This window comes from Prorops nasuta, unplaced genomic scaffold (genome assembly GCF_024137725.1).
Source record: "Prorops nasuta isolate Cenicafe-Biocafe unplaced genomic scaffold, Cenicafe_Pnas_1.2 PNAS00024, whole genome shotgun sequence".
Taxonomy (NCBI): domain Eukaryota; kingdom Metazoa; phylum Arthropoda; class Insecta; order Hymenoptera; family Bethylidae; genus Prorops; species Prorops nasuta.
The window spans coordinates 1,404,044-1,430,052 of NW_027116821.1; the positions used below are offsets into that span (position 1 = coordinate 1,404,044).

The following is a 26,009-nucleotide window of genomic DNA, read 5'->3' on the forward strand; positions in this document are numbered from 1 at the left end:
TTTATTACCAAATCTAATTAATTAATGGCTACATTTGACCATTTTATCAATATTACAAATCAATTTAGGAAAAGCATTTTTATTTGCTTTGAGTTTTTAGGTAAACGCAGCACCACTTCACACGGATAACACGTAAAAATGTCACGGTTAGCGGTAGTCGCTCTTCTTCTAAAGCCAATGTTGCCTGAAGTCCAAATCACACCTATGCTCTCCAGGCATAGTTGTGTTTGTACCGCTTCCCTTTAAATTTTCTATACTCCTGCTGGCTAGCGCTTATCTTCATTTTTGTTGCTAAAAGCTTGATTCTGGCATCACTGCCGTGTGGAACTATTAGTTTGCTAATAAAAGCAGAGGCTTAATTTTAAGAGATTGCAACATATAGTAATTAATATAGATACAATTGTAAAAAGAAAACAAAAATTTTATTTTACATATATTAACTTTAAATAAAATCCCACAAAGTACTGTAAAATATCTAACATGTTATATTATATATCTAATCTGTCAGCTTCTTTATTTTAATATTCATCTCAATTATCACAGTTTGATCCTCAGCGATGACACAGTAACCACATTATGGTGAACCTATTCTTTTTTTTTAATGTTCGATCCACATAGCTTCATCCTCAGCAGTGATACAGTAAACACACGTACATTACTATAATTTAATCTGAAACAAAATCCCACAAAGTACTATAAAACATCTTACATTTTATATTATATATCTATTCTGTCATTTTCTTTATTTATTATTGTATTTACCCAAAATGCTGACTCATTTATTTTAATGTCTGTCTCAATTAACACAGTTTGATCCTCATCAGCGATGACACAGAAACAACATTATGGTGAATCTATTCATTTTGTTTTAATGTTCAATCCACATAGCTCCATTCTCAGCATTGACATAGTAAACACTTTACAATAATTTAATCTGAAACAAAATCCCAAAAAGTACTATATAAAATCTTACATTTGAAATTACAAATGTAATCTGTCAGCTTCTTTATTTGTATCGTATTTACCCAATGTGTTGACTTGTTTATTTTAATATTCATCTCAATTAACACAGTTTGATCCTCAGCGATGACACAGTAACCATAATATGGTGAATCTATTCCTTTCATTTTAATGTTCAATCCACATAGCTCCATCCTCAGTAGTGACATAGTAAACACATTACTATAATTTAATCTGAAATAAAATCCCAGAAAAAACTATAAAATATCTTACATTTTATATTATATATCTAATTTGTCAGCTTCTTTATTTATTATTGTATTTACCCAGTTTTTTCACTCGTTTATTTTATTATCCGTCTCAATTAACATAGTTTGAATCTCAACGATGACACAATAACCACATTATGTTTAGTCTATTCCTTTATTTTAATTTTGAAAATCTGCATAGCTCCATCCTCAGCACAGTGACATAGTAAACACATTACTATAATTTAATCTGAAATAAAATCCCACAAAGTACCACAAAATATTTATATCTTACATTTTATATTATAAAATTTATTGTTATACTTATCTAAAATGTTCAGTCCTTTATATACTTTTAAAAAATATTTTTATGTACATTTTACAAATTTCGTCACTTTATTTATTCACTTATACCATCAGTACATCAGCTGTCAGTAAGATTAAAACTGTCACTTTATTTCTTTATATTACTTTATAACTTGTGGTATGTATATACTAACATTTGTCTTGGCTCACGGACCATGCATTATGTATTTTGAAATTAGTAATTAGAAATATCTATATTGCGGTCCCTCTACAGTCTCTACCCTCTGACGTATTTCCGCCGACCAGTAGTATCAGCAGCGACTATAGCGTAGTACCCAAAATAGTACTACGCTATAGGATATGTCGCTTTTGGGTACTACGGTAGTACCGAAAGTACTACACTTGGCAACCTTGGTCCCGACTCCCGAGGCAATCCCTACCGGTAGGCGGCGCTGGTGTTGGCAAACGCGTGTCTCAGGAGTCAGGACTCTCAGGCAAGGTTGCCAAGTCCGCCATCTTGAATAGTACTACGCTCTATAGTAAGTGAATTTTGATATAAGGAATGCAGACTGCACAAAGTATACTGCCAGCGGAAATACGTCAGTAGCCATCTTAAATGCAGAACGTAATATATCAAAAATTATATATATTATATTCACAGCCTGTCACCGTGAACGGCGTGAACGAAGACAAATGTTTATTATACGGAAAAATAAAGTGTAATAAAGAAATAAGGAGTAGTGACAGCTTTGATCTATCTGACAGCTGATGTACTTATGGTATAAGTGAATAAATAAAATAAAAATGCTTTTCCTAAATTGATTTTTAATTTTGATAAAATGGTCAAATGTAGCCATTAATTAATTAGATTTGGTAATAAATACAAAAAATGCGTTTTATTATAACAAATGAGTTGAGGTAAAATAAACTCAATGTTTTTATATTAATTTGTTAACAAATGCATTTTTTATTTATTATTGAGTCCAATAAGTTTACGGTTATTAAAAAAAAAATTCTTTGTAATGAAACAAAAATGAAAAAATTTTAATCTTCACCAAGACTCGAACACGAGCCCACCGCTTGATAAACGGCAACCTTACCGCCTGCGCTACAGCGCTCACTTGATGTACCAAGAGCAAAACAGCCTTTTTAAAGACTGACTACAATTCTTTTATTAATTCGTCATAAATGATCAAGAATTAGCTGTAATAATAAATACATTTATCTACATAGCATTATTGTACTAAATTTATTGTTTTTAATTTGAAGCATACATTTTGCATGAAGATATGATAATTTAAGGGTAACCATTCAGTACTCTATATACAAAACTATTCATATGCTCAACTATCATAAATTAATTAAGTAATATTATAATATTTGTTATATGTAGTCGAATAACTATGATAAACCAGCATATGAATATTTTTGTATTTAGAGTATTGCATGAACACCCTTAAAGTATCGTATCTTAATGTAAAATGTATGCTTCAAATTAAAAACATAATAAATTTAGTGCAATAATGCTGTGGAGATAAATGTATTTATTATTGCAGCTAATTCTTGATCGTTTATGACGAGTTAGTGAAAGAATTGTAGTCAGTCTTTAAAAGGCTGTTTTGCTCTTGGTACATCAAGTGAGCGCTGTAGCGCAGGCGGTAAGGTTGCCGTTTGTCATGCGGTGGGCTCGTGTTCGAGTCTTGGTGAAGTTTAAAATTTTTTCATTTTTTTTTTCATTACAAGGAATTTTTTTTTTAATAACCATTAATTTATTGGACTCAATAATAAATAAAAAAATGCATTTGTTAACAGATTAATATAAAAACATTGAGTTTATTTTACCTCAACTCATTTGTTATAATAAAACGCATTTTCTGTATTTAATACCAAATCTAATTAATTAATGGCTACATTTGACCATTTTATCAATATTACAAATCAATTTAGGAAAAGCATTTTTATTTGCTTTGAGTTTTTAGGTAAACGCAGCACCACTTCACACGGATAACACGTAAAAATGTCACGGTTAGCGGTAGTCGCTCTTCTTCTAAAGCCAATGTTGCCTGAAGTCCAAATCACACCTATGCTCTCCAGGCATAGTTGTGTTTGTACCGCTTCCCTTTAAATTTTCTATACTCCTGCTGGCTAGCGCTTATCTTCATTTTTGTTGCTAAAAGCTTGATTCTGGCATCACTGCCGTGTGGAACTATTAGTTTGCTAATAAAAGCAGAGGCTTAATTTTAAGAGATTGCAACATATAGTAATTAATATAGATACAATTGTAAAAAGAAAACAAAAATTTTATTTTACATATATTAACTTTAAATAAAATCCCACAAAGTACTGTAAAATATCTAACATGTTATATTATATATCTAATCTGTCAGCTTCTTTATTTTAATATTCATCTCAATTATCACAGTTTGATCCTCAGCGATGACACAGTAACCACATTATGGTGAATCTATTCTTTTTTTTTAATGTTCGATCCACATAGCTTCATCCTCAGCAGTGATACAGTAAACACACGTACATTACTATAATTTAATCTGAAACAAAATCCCACAAAGTACTATAAAACATCTTACATTTTATATTATATATCTATTCTGTCATTTTCTTTATTTATTATTGTATTTACCCAAAATGCTGACTCATTTATTTTAATGTCTGTCTCAATTAACACAGTTTGATCCTCATCAGCGATGACACAGAAACAACATTATGGTGAATCTATTCCTTTTGTTTTAATGTTCAATCCACATAGCTCCATTCTCAGCATTAACATAGTAAACACTTTACAATAATTTAATCTGAAACAAAATCCCAAAAAGTACTATATAAAATCTTACATTTGAAATTACAAATGTAATCTGTCAGCTTCTTTATTTGTATCGTATTTACCCAATGTGTTGACTTGTTTATTTTAATATTCATCTCAATTAACACAGTTTGATCCTCAGCGATGACACAGTAACCATAATATGGTGAATCTATTCCTTTCATTTTAATGTTCAATCCACATAGCTCCATCCTCAGTAGTGACATAGTAAACACATTACTATAATTTAATCTGAAATAAAATCCCAGAAAGTACTATAAAATATCTTACATTTTATATTATATATCTAATTTGTCAGCTTCTTTATTTATTATTGTATTTACCCAGTTTTTTCACTCGTTTATTTTATTATCCGTCTCAATTAACATAGTTTGAATCTCAACGATGACACAATAACCACATTATGTTTAGTCTATTCCTTTATTTTAATTTTGAAAATCTGCATAGCTCCATCCTCAGCACAGTGACATAGTAAACACATTACTATAATTTAATCTGAAATAAAATCCCACAAAGTACCACAAAATATTTATATCTTACATTTTATATTATAAAATTTATTGTTATACTTATCTAAAATGTTCAGTCCTTTATATACTTTTAAAAATTATTTTTATGTACATTTTACAAATTTCGTCACTTTATTTATTCACTTATACCATCAGTACATCAGCTGTCAGTAAGATTAAAACTGTCACTTTATTTCTTTATATTACTTTATAACTTGTGGTATGTATATACTAACATTTGTCTTGGCTCACGGACCATGCATTATGTATTTTGAAATTAGTAATTAGAAATATCTATATTGCGGTCCCTCTACAGTCTCTACCCTCTGACGTATTTCCGCCGACCAGTAGTATCAGCAGCGACTATAGCGTAGTACCCAAAATAGTACTACGCTATAGGATATGTCGCTTTTGGGTACTACGGTAGTACCGAAAGTACTACACTTGGCAACCTTGCTCTCAGGTCCATCTAACCCGTAACGCCATCTATCGGAAGAGACCACGAAGCACGAGCGTTAAGCTTAGAATAGGGTAAAACATATATGCATTGTTGCCAGAAAGCGGAATAAAGAGAGAGCGGAGATATTTTCTCGGACCTCTCTGTCTTTCTCGCTGTTAGCTTCTAGCAGAAGAGTCGAGGCAAAATCTTTCCGTTTCGCTTTGCCGAAAATCTACCAATATTCGATGTCATTTATATTTGCAGGCCAATGCCTTTATACATGATTTTTTCAGCATATTTATTTATCAGCATTGACTTATTTAAATCAATAATAAATTAAGGAAATGCGTATTTGATATATAATAATTATTTTAACTATAATTTCATCGTTATATTTCGCTTATTTCCGTAAAATCTGAATTTCTTTAGTTTATTATTGATTATTGTAAGTCAATGGCCATTAAAAAAAATTTAATCTTAAAAAAAAAAAGAAAAGTACCGTTCAGGAATCGAACCCGGACCCACAAATCGCCACGCTATTACCTTACTGCCTAGACCACGAGGCTTCTTCAGTGCACCGTAAACAGATAGTCTTTTTAAGGGCTTGAAATCTTCTTTTAAACCATATAAATAAACGAAGAACCGACATCTTTATTCATTATTATTCTATCATAATGGTACACAAATTAAAGAATAATTATATAATGTAGATTTTCAAAAGCTTTTCCAATAACCAAGAACGGAAACTGCGAGCGTTGATTATTTATCTTCGTTCTTGGCTATTGGAAAAGCTTTTGAAAACTATTCAAAATATAATTATTCCTTAATTTGTGTACCATTATGACAGAATAATAATGAATAAAGCTGTCGGTTGCTCGTTTATTTATATGGTTTAAAAGAAGATTTCAAGCCCTTAAAAAGACTATCTGTTTACGGTGCACTGAAGAAGCCTCGTGGTCTAGGCGGTAAGGTAATAGCGTGGCGATTTGTGGGTCCGGGTTCGATTCCTGAACGGTACTTTTCTTTTTTTTTTTAAGATTAAATTTTTTTTAATGGCCATTGACTTACAATAATCAATAATAAACTAAAGAAATTCAGATTTTACGGAAATAAGCGAAATATAACGATGAAATTATAGTTAAAATAATTATTATATATCAAATACGCATTTCCTTAATTTATTATTGATTTAAATAAGTCAATGCTGATAAATAAATATGCTGAAAAAATCATGTATAAAGGCATTGGCCTGCAAATATAAATGACATCGAATATTGGTAGATTTTCGGCAAAGCGAAACGGAAAGATTTTGCCTCGACTCTTCTGCTAGAAGCTAACAGCGAGAAAGACAGAGAGGTCCGAGAAAATATCTCCGCTCTCTCTTTATTCCGCTTTCTGGCAACAATGCAATTAGGGGGGAGATTGCTCATGCCGTGTCCCGAAGCAATCCTTGCCGGTAGGCGGCGTTCCAATCCCAATCGTTAGCTTCGAGACAATTATGCCCTCACGCCATCTATCGAATCTGATGCGAAACAGCACGACAGAGCTTCGAATAGGGTAAAACAGATCTACGTTAGATAATTTTATAATTTAAGAAAATATTTTTATTCTAACGTAGAAAAATACACGAAAGTAGCAATTAATTTGTAAACAAACGAAATTAATAAAAGTATTATATATCTACCCTACATTATTATTACAATATCCTTCTTAAATTTAAATAAATGATTTCCATATGATTTATTTTATGTATATATATATGGGCGAGGCACTTATGCCGCCCCAAAGCATTGAGACAAAAAGGCGCGTATCTCTTTAACTATAAGAGATATTCACTTTTCACATATGACCTTTCTAAAACCAAATAACAAGAGGCTTCGAAAAAAAACGTCATATGGAAAAATTGAATATCTTTTATAGTTAAAGAGATACGCGTCTTTCTGCATCAATTTCTGGGCTGTCTTAAGTGCTTCACCCTGTATATATTCAGATTGTTCAGTAATAAAGTAAAGTAAACAGGTAAACGTTTTATATTTCGGTTTGAAAAAAGACGAAGAAAGAGAGAGAGAGAGAGAGAGAGAGAAGTATAATAAAGTGCTAAAACTGACCGGATTTGATACAAGTTTCGGTTCATTTTAATCAGGAGAATTTCACCAATTCAACAATAACTCTTTCACTTTGATTTAACGATAATTGCGAATTATCGTAATCATACTTTTAGACTCACTTTTTTTCCGTTCTTCAATCGGGGCATTTAATAATTCTGAAGCGCTTGCTGCGTGTGCGTGAGTTATGCTTATTATCATATTCTTTTGTATACATATATAGACTCACTCTTAAAGCAAGTAGTAGCAGCTTCACCAAAATTCTATTTACTTGATTTAACACGACAAACGAGCGAGTTTGTATATATGAGTAAAATGTTTATCTCGGCACTAAATAGGCTTGTGTGCGTGCGAAACGAAAGCAAAAATGATTCGAGAAAACTATTCTACTAATTCTTGCTGTCTCTTTCCGCCATACCTGCAATCGATTTATTTCCTGTTTCATAAAATCGGGGTCAAATTCCTTTTTCATCTAATGCTACAATGTTTATGCATTTGAATTAAAAATTAAAGCGAGCTGATATTGAGGATGTCCCGTTTTAATTTGGACTATTAAATGTATCAAAAACCAATGATCCCACCTATGCAAATAGATATCAAGCAGACGTTGTGTGACTTTATGAGGGATATAATAGGGCCATTCCACGTCAAAACGCACGGATTCCGGAGCACAACACCGATTCTAAAAAAAAATATATATGTTAAAATATAAGAAAATACAAGACTTTTGGCGCAAGTTAGAGTGAAAAATCTTTTTTTTTCACTCTAACTTGCACCAAAAGTCTTGTATTTTCTTATATTTTAACATATATATTTTTTTTTAAATCGGTTTTGTACTCCGGAATCCGTGCGTTTTGACGTGAATGTCCCAGTTGTGATAGCAGATTGTGGAAATTCGGAACTACCACTATGACTCTTATTCTCAATGTTAGTAAACACAACAGTGAAGCCAGAATAGGTCTAAACCGGCCCTCCACTCTGACCTTCTAGCCCGTACATTTATATGAGTTGGGAGGTCAGAGTGGGGGAACATTTTATACCCATTCTACCTTCACTGGTCACATCAGTGCCATACTCCTACCGTGCTGCAGCCTTGCTTGCCAATAATCCTGCACTTCAATTTAGTGTCTGCGATTAATTGCCGTATCGATATTTGTAAGTAAACGTCTTTAAGAAAATTTGATAGTTTAATTATATTTTAACGCTTTTCTTTCTTTATGCAGTAAATATGAATGAAGAAGATTTTGCCAAAGCATTGAAGCAGATAGAGGAGAAGCTGGAAAATAAATACCAGCAGAAGTTTAAAGAATACGAGGTGTAAGTACACATGATTTTTTGCACATGTTAGTAGATGCTTAACTTTTCTTTCTGTTTCTATTTGCTTCATAAAATTGTTACCCTTTTTCTTCTCTTCTCTCTCGCGTATCTTGTTTATAAGTTTATAAGTCTTTCCGCAACTTTTCTACTGTTGGAAAGACGAGCTGCCTCGTCGTAATAATAAAGGTTATTTCTCTCCCACCTTCGAATTATATTTCTTGTAGATTGTCTACTTTTTCCTTTCTTTCCCTTTCTTTTCGTTAAAATAATAATTTCATAATGATTACATTTCTACATTCTCTCTCTCTCTCTCTCTCTCTTTCTCTGTCTCTGTCTGTCTCTCTGTCTCTGTCTTTGTCTCTCTCTCTCTCTCTCTCTGTTTAATTCTGGCATGTAAAGTGATACGTCTGCTAAGAGCATTTTTTTCGAATAAAAATAACAGAAAATTCATATCTTCGCAATACGCGTGTTATACATATTGGCCTTGTTTGACGAAAAACTTTAGTATTTGAGTCGGTTTACATATATCATAATATTTTTCTTGATTACTTTATTATGGGAAAATAAGTATTGCGGTTGTGTACATTGTCATTGAATACGTTAAGTTACACATCGGCATAAGCTCATCTATACAAACATACATTGCAACGATGCAGAATTCTCAGTTTACTTCTAATTCCAAGTAGATACTAGACATAGTGTATCAATCTACATGACGAATATTTTAAACTTTATAGATATAATTATAATAATTTTTTGTTTGCAGGAAAATTGCTGAGGCCGAGGCGAAAGCCAAAATAGCCTCGGAAGAAACTGAGTCAGTCAAGATGACTCTTACAAAATTGCTAAAGTCTCGCAAGTGCCCGCCCGTAGAAGCAGATGCAGAGGCACCAGAGCATCAGCCAGTAGGAAACCTTATCAATAAGAATAGCGAGGTGGATACTGCGGATAAGGTGGATTGCAGTAAAGGAGCAAAGGCAGGGGAGGCAATTGCCTCTACCACCGGATTACCTAAGACCAGGGGAGGGAAAGACAAGGAGAAGCGAGAGGAAAAGTAAGTCAAGATTTAACAAAATTATTTATTATATTTCTGGCATAGGACCACAACCATTTTGATTATTATTTTCAAAAGTAAAGGGTTTAAAGAATAAAGCGCACATAAATGGTTGCTCTGTAGAAAGGGAGACGTTAGAGTTTAATTAAATCTTCTGCAAAAATTACTCAATTGCACTCTGCCAAATATATTTTCTGATTTTTTGGTAAAGAAAACTTGAAAATTTTTGTTATATACTCGAAAAATGTATTACTTTCAAAATATACCTGACCGATTACCCACACTAGCAAATTCATCACTTTTTCATGATCATTTGATAAACTATTAGTACACATAAAGGCGTATATTGTCGTATTTCATGATTCAACAATGATTTTTGAATTATAATATTAACATGTACTTCGTTTTTTGATAGATGGCAGCAAATAAAAAAAGCTCGGGATCGCGGCTCAGAAACGGCAAACAGTCGTAGAGGAGGAAAAATTGTCTCCAAAGGCGGGGAAACCTGGAAAGGACGAGGTGGTTGGAGGGGACATATCAGATCAGGAGGACGAGGTGGATGGAGGGGATACAGAGGATCAGGAGGACAAGGAGGCTGGGGAACAAGAGGAGGTGGGACAGATAGAGGGAACTATGGGAAACATCAATTTATATTTTATTAAATAAAAACCATTTTTAAAAAGTTTATAATGAATAAAATATATTTAAATAAATAATCATTTATTCTCTTCCTATGACACCCGTCCCAATAAGGTACTTGTCGGGCTAGATATCTACCATATTCATAGACATATTGAAGATTAAAATAAAACTATGCTTAATAATTGATTCTATAATGCTAAAACACCAAAAAATATTTCAAACGTATCATAAAACAAAATATTTGACTTTTATATTTGTAGTGAATGGCATTTTATTACCTGCATATTTAATATTTTTTTATAGGAATCCTTTTTTTCATTCGATTTTATTCCTTGGTGAGTCATTTTAAACGTTCCAATATAGTACACAATTTCAACTTTTCAATTATTTAAAAAAATCGTCAACATGGTTACAAATCTGTTTTCTAAATTAAATGATAATTAGATACGTAAGAAAAAAATTTATTTTATTCATTATTATGGATAGATTAAAATATAAAAACGGAGAATTTGTAAAAAATACTTTAACGATTAAAATGACTTTCAGAAAAATGAAATTAAATGAAAAATAAAAATATTCTATAGAAAAATAAGGGTTAAAAGAAGGTGTGAGTAATGAAATAGCATCCAATGAAAATATAAAGGTGAAATATTTTTTGTTGCAACTATAAAGCAGAGGTTTATTTATTTTAGTTTTAAATCATGCTTGACTAGCGCATTGAATAGTGCGACAAATAGCTTACATTCATAAATTATAATACTTTATTTAGTGAATACTTTTCTTTGTTAATTATTTCTAAACTTTAATTCGATCAACAAAAAGTAGATAAAAAGGTGGAAACTCTTTGACGTTAATACCTGTATTTACAAAATATTGTATATGTATACAATTCAGACTCCGACCCAATAAAGCATTTTAAATATAACAAACTTTTTTTCCATGCTAGCCTTTGAAAGACTATACTTGCAAAAATAAAATTTGTTAAATGATACAATTTAATAGTATCTAATTTATGTACAATTTTACAGAATGTTACAAAAAATACAACATAGTGAACTGATACTCCTAAATTTAAATATGTTGGTGGCTTTTCATTTTCTTGATTCACTTAAGTTTTCTGCGTTATGATGTATTAAATCATAATACATGAGAAGTATTGACATTTGATAAAACTCTTCAACTTACAGTTACTTTACAATAAATGCATCCTACATATTGTTTTAGTAATAAACTACGCAATACAATAGAAAATTTAATATAAAATTAGTTATTGTAATATACTTATGATTAGAAAAAAATGTTATTTACGAGTACTCAACCTATATCGATGGCTTCTGCTGCAAAGATGAATTCGTAATATAGGGTTTTAATTTATGAGCGCAGCACATACGGGAGATTTCGTGTTATATCATTATAGCATCCATTTTACAATTTTCTATTTAATATATAATGTAGGAACAAGCAAGATTATTAGAAAGAAAAGATATTTAGAAAGAATTGTAACAATTATTACACAGAAAAAAGCGATTGAAAACAAATGTTTTAAGATTTAATTACATGTGATAACAGTAGCCTTCTTTTCACTAAAAATCTTAGTTAATCCTCAGTTGAGCAACCTGGATAAATGCAATTTATATAAACTATGAATTACTTATTCGGTAACTGAGATTTTCGGTAAAAGTAAAGATTTTAATATTCAGGGTGTTTCAATAATCGAAGTATTTCCTTAAAAAAGTGTTTACAGATTTACAAATTTAGCTGAAAGTATTGGGTCAAAAAGGGTCACATGGATGATAGTGAGAGATGAATTGATAATTCTTAAATTTCTGAAACGCGCACGTTCTTTAATGTACTTGTTACAGGCTTTAATCTTAACAAATAATTATTGCCGAGTTGGGATTAGCTTTGCGTAACTTTTCTCCTGAAATTAATATTATCTATCAGCAATGCAAGCATAAGAAATAGCGAAAATCAATGTAGATGACAAAAGGCGAATATCACCAAACGTATGTGCAGTGTACAGAGCGCCAGATAAAAATATGAAAGGTCCACATTAGCTTATTAATCAATCAAAAAGTAAAGTAAATCGGTAAACATTCAATTTCTCAGTTGTAAAAGATACAGCCGGGTCGGTATTCATAGTCGTTACTTATATTTAAGACCTACCTAAGCATAGGTTATCTTTTTCTAATATTGTCAGATGAAAAAGGACAATCGAGACTTTAAGTCAGACTTGGATATAAGTAACGACTATGAATACCGGCCCCGGAAAGGGAGTGAGGGGGGGGGGGGATTTCTTTATTGTTTTTGTCAATTGTTAGCTACACCTATTTGTGTATTTCCAGGAGACGCCGCGAGGAGGCCAATTGACATGTGATGGATTACTCACAAAATAAAATACTATTAGTCTTATTTATTAAGCGAATAATACATCAACTGTCTCCCATTTCTGCCACAAGGCAGTAAGTTCTAGGTTCATTTCGCCGCAAGGCAGGGAATTTTTCATTCATTCTGCCACAAGGCAGCGAACATTTCATTCAATCCGCCACAAGGCAGTGAATTTTTTATTCATTCCGCCACCAGGCAGTGAACTTTTCATTCAATCCGCCACAAGGCAGTGAATTTTTTATTCATTCCGCCACCAGGCAGTGAACTTTTCATTCAATCCGCCACCAGGCAGTGAACCTTTCATTCAATCCGCCACAAGGCAGTGAATTTTTGATTCATTCCGGCATCAGGCAGTGACCTTTTCATTCAATCCGCCACAAGGCAGTGAATTTTTTATTCATTCCGCCACCAGGCAGTGAACTTTTCATTCAATCCGCCACCAGGCAGTGAACCTTTCATTCAATCCGCCACAAGGCAGTGAATTTTTGATTCATTCCGGCACCAGGCAGTGACCTTTTCATTCAATCCGCCACAAGGCAGTGAATTTTTTATTCATTCCGCCACCAGGCAGTGAACTTTTCATTCAATCCGCCACAAGGCAGTGAATTTTTTATTCATTCCGCCACCAGGCAGTGAACCTTTCATTCAATCCGCCACAAGGCAGTGAATTTTTTATTCATTCCGCCACCAGGCAGTGAACTTTTTATTCAATCCGCCACAAGGCAGTGAATTTTTTATTCATTCCGCCACAAGGCAGCGAATTTTTCATTTATTCCGCCACAAGGCAGTGAACTTTTTATTTATTCTGCTGCAAGACTGTGAACTTTTCACTTTTTATCCGCCCTGAGACAGTAAAAGTTTTATTTACAATCTGCCATAAAGCAGCGAACTTTCTCGCCATCAGGCAGTAAACTTATAGATTACATATGTTTAATTTTTTTTAATTTTCTGTTTCTAGTCGAGGCTTGTTTACTCTTATGATTGTTTAATCGGCACTGAGCAAATAATTTTACTGAAATTAAAAATTTCAAAGCGTCCAATCTGTGCTCGTAACATTCATGATCAGCAGAATCCAACCAACCAGGAAACGAGCGTTTTGTTTCTTTTAACGATATTGATATTAAATCGTCTAAAATTCGATTAGAAGCCCAATATAATTGCCATGATTTATGAAATGACAATAATTGAACTTCGACGATTTTCGTAAATATTTCTGTTGGTCTTGCAAGTTTAGTTACTTTTGGCGCATCCAAATTATTATTTTCGTATTCGCGAAATTCTATGTACAATTCATCGTCAGTTGCATTTTCAAATGGAATTTTTGTCATACAATTGCAGCAATTTTCGCAATTGGTTTTTTGTATCATTTTATAAGCAATATATCCGGCAAAGTATGTAATTGCATTTCTTTCATACATTCCGGAATGATGATCGGACCGCTGTGTGTCAGGGTCATCGATATCTTCATCGCTATATGGATCTAAAAATGATTCCACGATTTCACACGCAGCAATTAATTCACTTTCTTCTTCGTCAGTTGCAAGGCTTAACAAATCAAGCTCATTTGTTGATACTTGTTTGCCAGATGTGCCAGGAGAAACAGTATTTGCTAGTAAAGATTGCGCTTCTTCACAATTTACGTTTCCTTTATCACTAGCATAGATATAACCAGTAGATAAAATATGGCGTAGTGACAATCGCACCATACGCGCAGTAGGGTTAGGATTGTGTCCTCCACGCTGCCTTAATTTGGAAAATAAATGCTCTACTGAATCCTGATTACATAGAGCAGCTGCTAATTCGAATTCTGGGTATTCCTCGATTACTGCATTATAAGTACATAAAATAGATTGCACTGTTATTCTCAATCCTAAAAAGCAGGGTGGTCGTTTTATTATATTTGAATTTGTGCTCCAATTAGAGGACCATTTTAAAAATGTTTTTAACGTTTCTTTGATATTTTTATTTCTTGGAGACAATGGTCGTTTCGCTGGGTTTCTTGATAACAAACGATATGCATTGCAACCATCTATAAGGACGTTCATTTTTTCTGCAAAACTTGCACTTAATTCCCATGTATTACTTCTAAGTCCTTGTGGGTCTGAGCCTGCCAATTTTATTGCTGCAGCATATCTATGGCTTAGCATTTGAAATGCTCTTTTCACATTCATTGCTTCGAAAGTGTTTGGTTTAATGTGTGCTTCCGTTATATGTGATAATAAACTAGAAGTCACATTTCTACTGTCATATCGCCATGTTTCTACGAAATCATTGTACGATACAATTATTTTCCCATCCTGATAAATACTGTTATATTTCCTTAAGTGACTAAGTAGCCTCTTAATCAAATGAGGGAAATCAAATGATGCGAAATATTTTACGCCTTCTAGCTCAAACCAGCATTTTTCTTCTGAAATTTGAAGAATGTTTAATGCATTTTGGTTTGTTGCTCCTTGGTCACATGTGAGAATTCGTACATCAGCACCAACAGACCTTAACTTATTCAAGCATTTTTTTACCAAAAACACTATATCTTCTCCAGCTAGTGTATTTTTTGGTAAAAAGTATGCAATAGGCTGCCGCCAAGGATTAATTGCGTTTATACTATCTAAGCAAAAAACTAAAACACAATTAGCACGCTCCTTGCTTCTTCCCAGCGGACCAATATCTACCAATCCTTCAATGAGATTTAACTTCTTTGAAAATTCTTCGTACGTGCGAATACTCATTTCATCCCACTTAAGAGCACAAACTCTTTCAACTAGTGGCATGGTTGATAACTTTTTATTCAGCTCTTCAAATATAAAATTGCAAAAGCCAGCACGGAGATCATAGACAGAGGTCCATCTTCGTACTGTACTTTCTGCAGGAAAATTACATCCTGCCTTTCTCAATCTTGAAAAGGCAGATGCTGAATAATAATATAGCTGTTTCGAAATATTCTTTGTATCTTCGCTATATGGTGCTTTGCGCTTGTGAAGCATAAGCTTCACCATTGCTTGCGCAGCAGGCTTTGTACAATCGTATTTTTTCATCAACGATTGTAAATCTCTGTTTTTTCTTTCCTGTTTTGTTATTTTTTTTACAGGTTTATCTTTTTTTGATTTTAGCCGTAATATTTTTGCACGTTGTAATTTTATTCTGTACATGAGTTTTCGATTCATTTTTTTTAAAGTTTCATTTTCTTGTTTGATTACGACATTTTCTTTTCGTAACATTTGATTTTCAAGAAGTGTAGACTGAATTTTTGTTCTTTCCATTTCTAATACATCGGAGCTATGCTCGTATGCATGAAATGGTTCGCCTGATTTAATCAGCATTTCTTCATGCTCCGATGTTTTATCTTCACTATCATTTTCAAGACTTATTGAGTAAGTCTTTGGTACTTTTTCTTTTCTTACAGTCACATCATTATCTATATCATATACTATATTTGAAGTACTTGGACCGTTATAGTCACTATCTGTTATATTATAAGGTAATTTTTCCTTCTCTAATTTTTCAAAAACTAGATCCTCTTTTCTGGTTAAAGAGGAATTTTCTACAACTTGTTTTTGAAGGCACTTTTTAATTGCCATTGTATCAAAATTTAAAGGAAGTGAGTATTGCATATTTGCGTCGTCAGCTTCCCTTGATTGCTTTTCCCATGTTATATTTTCTCTTTTGTCCAGTACTGCGTGCAATTTAGTTTTAGACGCACGTTGATCTTCATTTGCATACTTTATAGGGTATCTTTGAACAGAATTTATTTCAGCGCTCATTTTATTGCTGATTTTACCAGAATACGTAAGAATTTCATGTTCTTTCTTAAAATTAAAATCAATTTCTTTTTGCTTTTCATTGTAGGGAATAGGAACAGCTGTTCTTTTGATTTTATTTTTATAAATATTAGTGAAATCATCTTCTTTAAAATGATCACTGCACAGTCCGGCTTGATGAAGCGTACACGGCTTATATAGGGATAGCAATTTATTTCCTATACAAAAAAAAATAAAAATAAAATCAAATACATGCAAAATTTTTATTACAATAATTAGAGCATAGTTTAGAACCTCTGGACACATAAATATTATTCAAAGAAGAAAATAAAAGTTACCAATCGAGCACAATTTATTATCCAAAGAACGTCAACATAAATTGCTTTAATTTCTTTTCCATTCTACATTAAAATATTTGTATCTTATGTAGTAGTACTCAATTTCACGCGAAAAGTAATATTTAATTAGTAATTTGGTAACTGCATTCAGTTATTATTACTGTACTAGGCAAGATGAAAATTATTTTACTTTATTTTTTCATAGTACTTTTACTGCACTAAACCAGTGTATATATTGCAAAATTTTTATTTTTTTTAATACAATTTTCATGATTATTTATATTGTGATGGCATAGCTTATATTTTTTATAATATTTAAAAAAAGTATCTTTGAGCAGTTTCAAAATGCTCCCCATGATACGTTTATAAACTATATTTCATTTTCCAAACATTTCGTAGTAACTTAATTTTGAAGTTATTTCAATGTAATCTAACAAAATGTTATGCAGATTGGATACATTGTGGATATTACCCGTATTTTATAATAAGGTATTTTCCATTATTTAGAATACGTATATTTTGTATATTTTATAAATAGAAATACGGTAAAACTCGCATATTTATGTATAAATTGGAAACGGGATATTTCATTAATTAACAGTATACTGTTTGTTTCTTCAAAAATCTTCATATTTACTACACTCATTATTATAAAAGATGGCAACCATTTATGTAATGCGTATCTGTCAATTTTTCTCGATTCATGGAACGTGCACAATCTTTGAAAATAAATGTTTATCGTGTGGAAAAGCATAAGTTTCAATTATTTTTATTATCATTATATTTTTTCCTCTATAACGTATTAAATATCAATTGGAAAGTAAATTTTATTTCTGTTTCGATTAAGTGTATTACATTTTCTTAATTGTAAACTTAATAAGAAGGGTAAAAGCTTCGTTAGTACTTTTGGATATTTGTTAATATCTATAAAATTGAAATAATCTGTTCATTAAAATTTAACTATTTTAAAGTTAGTTAATATGAATTGAAGGACAAATAGACAATGCATGCTATAAATACTTACAACAAAAATAAATTTATCTTAAAAATTATAGCAATTTAAAAAATATATATAATTGTCCAGAGGCTCAAGAGTCTACGCTATAAGTGAGAGCCCATGTTATACGTTGGATGACACTAAAGGTAGCCACAAGTTCCAGCCACAAGTTGGAGATAAATCGAAAATGAAGCAAATTAAATAAAAAGAATGTTTTAGTAATTATAAATTAATGCTAATATCTGTCGCTACTATAATAAATATTTATGTAACCAAATAATCACACAAAGAAAAATAAACAAGGAAGTCAAATACCCACTCTTATAAAAAAATTTTAAACATGCCTATGAATTTTTCTAAATTTTTTCAACTATGCAGCCTTGAAGGCCATCAAATTCTGGGTAGAATAATGTTAGTTTCATGAGGGAGCAAGACCCCCTTAATGGTTTTTATTAAGAACATAGGCACAAATGCATCTGCGAAACCACGTTTTTCACCGATATCGTTAAGATTTAAGATATCAGTGAATTTTTCTAATTTTTTTCACCCACACAAAAATCATTAAGGGGGTCTTGCTCCTTCGTGGAACTAACATTATTCTACCCAGAATTTTATGGCCTTCAAGGCTGCGTAGTCGAAAAAATTTGGAAAAATTCACTGGCATGTTTAAACATTTTTTATAATAGTGGGTATTTGACTTCCTCGTTTAATTTTTTTTTGTTATTTGGTTAAAATAATGTTTATTATAGTAGCGAGAGGTGGTTGCATTACTTTATAATTACTAAAACATTGTTTTTATTCAATTTGCTTCATTTTCGATTTTTCTCCAACTTGTGGCTGGAACTTGTGGCTAACTTCAGTGTCATATACGTTGGATTAGATTCGATTTGAATAATTGTATAAAGACTCAGCTTTATTTATTATTAATAATATTAGAAAATTTAGTAATGTATAAATTCAGGAAAAAAGTTCTTACTATAATTTCAATCTAACTAATTAAGTCTCACACCAAACCTGATCCAGCATCCATAAAGTACATACAGTTTAGAAACTAATATTGCACTGTTTAAAGAAGAATCTTTGCAGGTTACGTACGCTACATACGGTTTTATTTTTACAACTTTTGTACATACCTGCTTTAGCTATGTAGTTTGTTGATTAAACATATTTAATAAATTGTATTCTAAATAGATCAAAACATAATGAAATGTCGAAAAATCCGTATTATTGGCAATGACGCTAAATTGAAACACAACTTTCCAAACATAAGTTGGCGATATGTAGTTTACAGAATGAAAAGCAAAAAACAATCTTTTGGTAAATATGATTTAATGAAAATGAAAAATTACATTCACAATAATAATTTATTGCCTATGTATACTAATAACAAAATATATATTCTGTTACTGAAAATAGCTAAAATACGGACAAAATTTTACAAAACTTTGTTATAATTTCCAGATAATAAAAAATTTAAAAACTTTTTTCAAGCTGTATACAGTTTTGTAGTCCATTAAATTCTGAAGAACGCCGTACTTAATTCATAACGATTCTCCATTTAATTAGTGTTTTGTTTAACAAGAAAGAAGGATTTACAGCGTGATTTCTCTCGTTTAGGTCCTGTTTTCTTTTTAATAAGTACAGTAAGCACACAGATAGCGAACCTCGATGAATTTGGTACTGCATTCTTTCATAATGTAATAGGTTATAAGATCAGATATTTGAATTCTTTTTAAATTTTCCTGCTATCTGTAAATGCTTCTTAAGTTTCATACAATTTTGATCTTATTTTATCTGTTATTAGTAAAAAAAAAATAATTGCTCCTATTATTATAGCCAATAAACTATTATTCTAAGGTTGATTATTCATTTTCATTAAAGCATATTTACAAAAACATTTTATTTTTTGTTTTCTCCATTACATAAGGTAGGGTTCGGAAATTTGTGCAGTTTTTAGCTGTTTATTATATATATTAGGGTGTCCATAAAATTAAAAGTTCCCAAGCTCAGCGTAAAAATGATTCCAAATGGTTAAAAAATAAGAGGTATGAGGTTCATTCCGATTTTAAATAGGTTTCTGCTGTTCCGCAAAGCAAAAAACTACGTTTTTTGAAACACTTTTGCTCATAACTCTTAGATCCTGTTTTTTTTTTAAATTTTCTTAAGGTTGAATGAAAGCTTATAAAAATCTCTACAATTTATGTCTTATACATTTTTAGCGTAAATCTTATACTTACGGAGTTGAAACGCTGCAAATAAGAAAATTTACAACAAAAAAATCGAACAAAGTGGAGTTCTTTCTCGTAAATTATTTTTTTTTTATCTTCAATCTCCAAAAAACACAGTTAAAAAAAGCACAATTTATATCATAGTAAATTTATAATATATTGTAGATAAAAAAAATAATAATTTACGAGAAAAAATTCCACTTTGTTAGATTTTTTTTAATTTTCTTATTTGCAGCGTTTTAACTCAGTAGGTATAAGATTTATGCTAAAAATGTATAAGACGACCATAAATTGTAGAGAATTTTATAAGCTTTCATTCATCCTTATGAAAATTTTCAAAAAAAATCAGCATTTAAGAGTTATGAGCAAAAATGTCTCAAAAAACGTAGTTTTTTATTTGCGGCACAACACAAACCTATTTAAAATTGGAATGAATCTCATACCTCTTATTGTTTAACCATTTGGAATCATTTTTACGCTGAGCTTGGGAACTTTCAATTTTATGGACACCCTAATATATATATATATATATATATATATATATACAGGGTATCCCACGAACGATGGCCATGTCAATACCATCGGGTAGGGTACGAAATTCTAAGGAAAAAAATTCTAATAACTGTTTGGCTAGCACTTTTGGTTAAAAAGTTATTTGAAATTAAAGATTTTTTATTATAGTAGCCGTTCTTAAAGAGGAAGATTCTTTTGGCCGCATTATAAGGCCAAAAATGCTAAGATTCTGTGAATTGGAATAATAAGAAATATACAAAAACAAACATCCACTTGAGCCTATGTACTGGTTGAAATCCGAGCGGCCGAGTTTCGAGTATGAGCGATATAAAAACAATCAAAACATAAAGACTCGAGAGAAAAGCTATAAGCTAAGATTGAAACTTTTGCAATTTTCATTTAACAAATTAATAATAATTATTTTTGAATTGTACGTATTTTTACGATGAAAATGAGTCCAAACGTGACATAATTACGACTATTATTAACAATACTATTAATTAATCAAAACTTTTAATTAACTCTAAAATTGACGTGATTATGTGGCGTTTGGACTCATTTTCATCGTAAAAATACGCACAATTCATAAATATAAATAATTAATTTGTTAAAAGAAAGTTGCAAAAGTTTCAATCTTAGCTTGTAGCTTTTCTCGACAGTGTTTATGCTTTGATTGTTTTTATGGCGCTCGCGCTCGAAACTGCCGATCGGTCTTCAATAAATTCATGGGTTCAAGTGGATGTTTGTTTTTGTATTTTTCTTATTATTCTAATTCACAGAATCTTAACATTTTTGGTCTTATAGTGCTACCAAAAAAATCTTCCTCTTTAAGAAAGGCTATTATAATCGATAATCTTTCATTGCAAAAAACTTTTTAACTAAGAGTGCTAGCCAAACAGTTTTTACAAATTTTTTCCTTAGAATTTCGTACCCTACCCGATGGTATTGGCATGACCAACGTTCGTGGGACACCCTGTATATATATTGACTAATAGGAATTTCCCATAGGTGACTATATTAAACAGCTGAAAACTGCACAAATTTCCGAGCTCTGATATAAGGTTTGTATCGCCAACATAGGGTTGAAAATTTGTGTCTAATTTTAGCGTTATTCATAGAACTCATTAAATGTCTACGATTATTTTTCTAAAATAAATATACTATTATTTAAAGCTACACAAGTCTGTGATTATATTTAACTCTTAAACTGGACACACAGGTCATTTTGATTCACAATTCTGTAAATATTTCATTGCTTTCTTTCAGAAACATTATTTTAATTATTAAATTAACTGTTATGGACTTAATTTTTTGGTATTATAATGAACTAATTACTAGTTAAGATGTTCAAGAAACCCAATAAGATTTGTCTAAATTTTTTAGAATAGTTGTTAATTATTTAACCGTTTGAGTCCCAAGCAGCGCGATCGCGCTGTTCAAATTTTATGTTGAGGAAACCCATTTCCATCATTGTGGACAACTGACGTTGCGTTACCGATTGTCGAAGTCGCGCGCTCAGATTTACTGAAGAGAGTAAATCACACCGATCCTTTTAATGTAAATAGTACATTTTACAATATGTGACAGAGCGATGAGAAAAAGATGATAATGGCGTTACAAAACAAATACAAGAAGCGGTATTGGTCCTATTAGGATTCATCGATGTAAAATAAACAAAGCGCTATCGCGCTGCTTGGGTCTTTTCATACTCATTTATCGAAAGCGCCGTTGCGCTGTTTGGGATTCTTTGACAGTGAATTTTCAATACCCCCTAGGACTCAAACGGTTAATATGTATAACGTGGACGTTAACCCTTTCACTACGGACGCATTCTCCTGCGCGCTACTCTCGTTGCATGAGCCGCCGCTAAAAGTGTGCATTTGCAAAACAACATTAATCGTGCGTCAAACGCTCAATACCGTGGTATCTTACGCAGAGCGAACGTAGTCGCTCGTAGAAATGAAATGGTTAAAAAAAACTATCCCATAATACAATTAGAAAATATAATGCATCAAGTGTTGGGTGACTATAGTCACCGGTCGTATGTAGTGAGCGTCAGGCGTTGAGTGACTATAGTCACCGCTCGTAGCGAAAGGGTTAATAACCCATATTCGACTGAAAGGGATTTAAAAAGAGAAATCAGTTTGAGGGTATAAATGGTCATGAAAAATATGTGCGATTGAAACAAATACAATCAATTATCTAAAAGTTATTGATTTCACGTGACTATCATATTTAGAATATTTTGTACACTGAAAAAATAAAACATATCATTCAAATTAATCTTAATTTGAATATTAATAAATCAATATTTACAGTATAATGATATATAAGCATGAATTATGGCTATTAAATTTAGATTCATTTGAATTTATTTTCTCAGCATATTTATCACTTTACAATCGCAATGAAACAAATTTAAAATAATACTCTTGAAATATTTCTATTCTAATAAATTTAAAAAATAAATATAAAGGTGATATTACAACACGGCGTGTTAATTGATGCTTTTGCTGATAGGACAATATCTACTAGTAGAAAAAAATTGATGTGGATATTTTCATTATACGTGTTTTGGTATGTATAGTGTTATGTGTGTGCATCGTTCAATAGTATAATTTCTATACTCAGCAATGATTTATCCGTACTTAACAGGAAAAATATCGCGATATACACGGGAGTATTCCGCGAACGATAGCCGCGCCGTAAACGTCAGCTGTGTGGGATGACATTTACAATTTTTTTTAAATTTGTTACTAATATCGCTAATTTAGGAGTAATCTGCAATTAAAATTTTTCAATTGACAAGGATTAGTATTGGTTGGCATCAGTAGGAGGTGTCCTATGAGGATTCTAATACTTCAGAGCTCTAATTGAGTATATGGAGTTGATAAACAAATATAGTAATAAGCTTGGTTGAGTTGCGGTAGTAACCGACAACACGGGTGCTAAGCAAGCGCCATAAAAACTAGCAATACAAAAGCACGCTCCACCGAATCGATAAAGGAAGTTAAAACTGTTATACTTTTTGTTCAATAAGCTTATAATTTTTATTTCTTAATTATATTTGATTTTAAGGTGAAAATGGTACTTATTATGAGAAAATTACGATTATTTCTTCAGAGTTTAAATTAGGCACAGTTCTAATTAAATAAAAACATTAATAATGCTAGTCTTAATAAACTTATAAAATGAAAATTGTAACAATTTTAATTCTTTTATCGGTGTCATGGAACGTATTTTTGTTTTGCTAGTTTCTTGGGCGCTCGCCGTGCAAATGGTTTACAGCTATCACTACAAACTCCGTTAAGCATATTTGTTTATCAAACCTATTTATGGAATCTTACCATTAATAGTCCAACTGAATAGAATCCTTCTCGAATAGCTCCTGCCGATTCCAACTAATAATATGTACTATCTATCAGAAAATTATCATACCAAAATTACTCAAAATGTAAAAGGTGTGCATAATAAAAAGACCTATCACCGCATCTTTGGTCTGCTTAAATGATCTGCTACGTTTTTAAATAGAAGAAGGAGAAATATTTCGAAGTGTAATTAGACATGAGCTCCCACTATAATAAAATAGGTTCAATTTGAAAATTAAAGACTTACCACAATTGCTGATCCATATATGGAATCTGCTGTCTTTCTCTGCCGGAAATATAAACCATGGATTGTCTTCACCATTCGCATTCTTGCGACGTTTATTGCAGCCCTCATAAAGACACACACTTTTTATTGGTTGTCTCGGCTTCGAGCTCATTTTCACAAGGATAGAAGAACGGCCAATACTGCAAGAACTCAATAAAAATACACTGTTCCACAAAATCGGACACTTGATCACGCATAAATTATTATGCTCCTTGCTACTCAGCAGCTGACCGCGGTATGAAGACGATTAATTTGCGCAATCGCAAGGAAGGCGTGAGAGTCATTCGTGACGTAGCTATGGTAGAGCCTATCCCTATATACGTAGGGGGCAATACTACGCTACGCTCCTCCTTTCAGAATTTAGTATGTTTCATTCAGGACGCCCCTTCAATGGCAGTATAAAAACTTGTATTATTTTATTGCAGCATTTATGCATTTATTAAATGGACATATCAATATTTGCATCTTTTCTGAAAACGGTGGATAGAGGATAGAAAATGGAGAACAACATTCTTCAGTCAAGAAGGATTCTATGTATAATAATTGAACATTTGGAACTGTCGCTGAAAAGTGTTTTTCAAATATTTATATCTAGCCATATCCATTGAAATAAATAATGATGGAGTTGGATAAAGCTAATGTGGACCTTTCATATTTTTATCTGGCGCTCAGTACACTGCACATACGTTTGGTGATATTCGCCTTTTGTTATCTACATTGATTTTCGCTATTTCTTATGCTTGCATTGCTGATAGATAATATTAATTTCAGGAGAAAAGTTACGCAAAGCTAATCCCAACTCGGCAATAATTATTTGTTAAGATTAAAGCCTGTAACAAGTACATTAAAGAACGTGCGCGTTTCAGAAATTTAAGAATTATCAATTCATCTCTCACTATCATCCATGTGACCCTTTTTGACCCAATACTTTCAGCTAAATTTGTAAATCTGTAAACACTTTTTTAAGGAAATACTTCGATTATTGAAACACCCTGAATATTAAAATCTTTACTTTTACCGAAAATCTCAGTTACCGAATAAGTAATTCATAGTTTATATAAATTGCATTTATCCAGGTTGCTCAACTGAGGATTAACTAAGATTTTTAGTGAAAAGAAGGCTACTGTTATCACATGTAATTAAATCTTAAAACATTTGTTTTCAATCGCTTTTTTCTGTGTAATAATTGTTACAATTCTTTCTAAATATCTTTTCTTTCTAATAATCTTGCTTGTTCCTACATTATATATTAAATAGAAAATTGTAAAATGGATGCTATAATGATATAACACGAAATCTCCCGTATGTGCTGCGCTCATAAATTAAAACCCTATATTACGAATTCATCTTTGCAGCAGAAGCCATCGATATAGGTTGAGTACTCGTAAATAACATTTTTTTCTAATCATAAGTATATTACAATAACTAATTTTATATTAAATTTTCTATTGTATTGCGTAGTTTATTACTAAAACAATATGTAGGATGCATTTATTGTAAAGTAACTTCACTCTAACTTGCGCCAAAAGTCTTGTATTTTCTTATATTTTAACATATATATTTTTTTTTAGAATCGGTGTTGTGCTCCGGAATCCGTGCGTTTTGACGTGGAATGGCCCTATTATATCCCTCATAAAGTCACACACCGTCTGCTTGATATCTATTTGCATAGGTGGGATCATTGGTTTTTGATACATTTAATACTCCAAAT

At 31.7% G+C, this 26,009-nt stretch overlaps 1 protein-coding gene and 1 long non-coding RNA gene across 2 annotated transcripts; one reads left to right on the top strand and one right to left on the bottom strand.

The window, feature by feature from the left end:
- Window positions 1–128: 128 nt before the first annotated feature.
- Window positions 129–1,138, bottom strand: LOC136781889 (uncharacterized). The gene is made up of 3 exons (XR_010824026.1): window positions 1,026–1,138; window positions 763–934; window positions 129–670 (listed from the first exon to the last, which is right to left on the bottom strand). It is a non-coding gene; the product is annotated as an uncharacterized lncRNA (long non-coding RNA).
- A 7,499-nt stretch (window positions 1,139–8,637) lies between these two features.
- LOC136781799 (uncharacterized) lies at window positions 8,638–10,442 on the top strand. Its single transcript, XM_066740800.1, has 3 exons — window positions 8,638–8,726; window positions 9,493–9,780; window positions 10,196–10,442. Exons 1-3 carry the CDS (start codon window positions 8,638–8,640, stop codon window positions 10,440–10,442), a joined length of 624 nt encoding a protein of 207 aa, XP_066596897.1.
- Window positions 10,443–26,009: the final 15,567 nt, after the last annotated feature.

What these genes read in the sequence shown, in the direction of transcription:
- LOC136781799 (XM_066740800.1), top strand. Translation starts at nt 8,638, where the DNA reads ATGAATGAAGAAGATTTTGCCAAAGCATTGAAGCAGATAGAGGAGAAG. An exon ending in AAGTTTAAAGAATACGAGGT is followed by an intron (nt 8,727 to 9,492) that starts GTAAGTACACAT and finishes TTTTGTTTGCAG; the next exon opens with GAAAATTGCTGAGGCCGAGG. An exon ending in AAGGAGAAGCGAGAGGAAAA is followed by an intron (nt 9,781 to 10,195) that starts GTAAGTCAAGAT and finishes GTTTTTTGATAG; the next exon opens with ATGGCAGCAAATAAAAAAAG.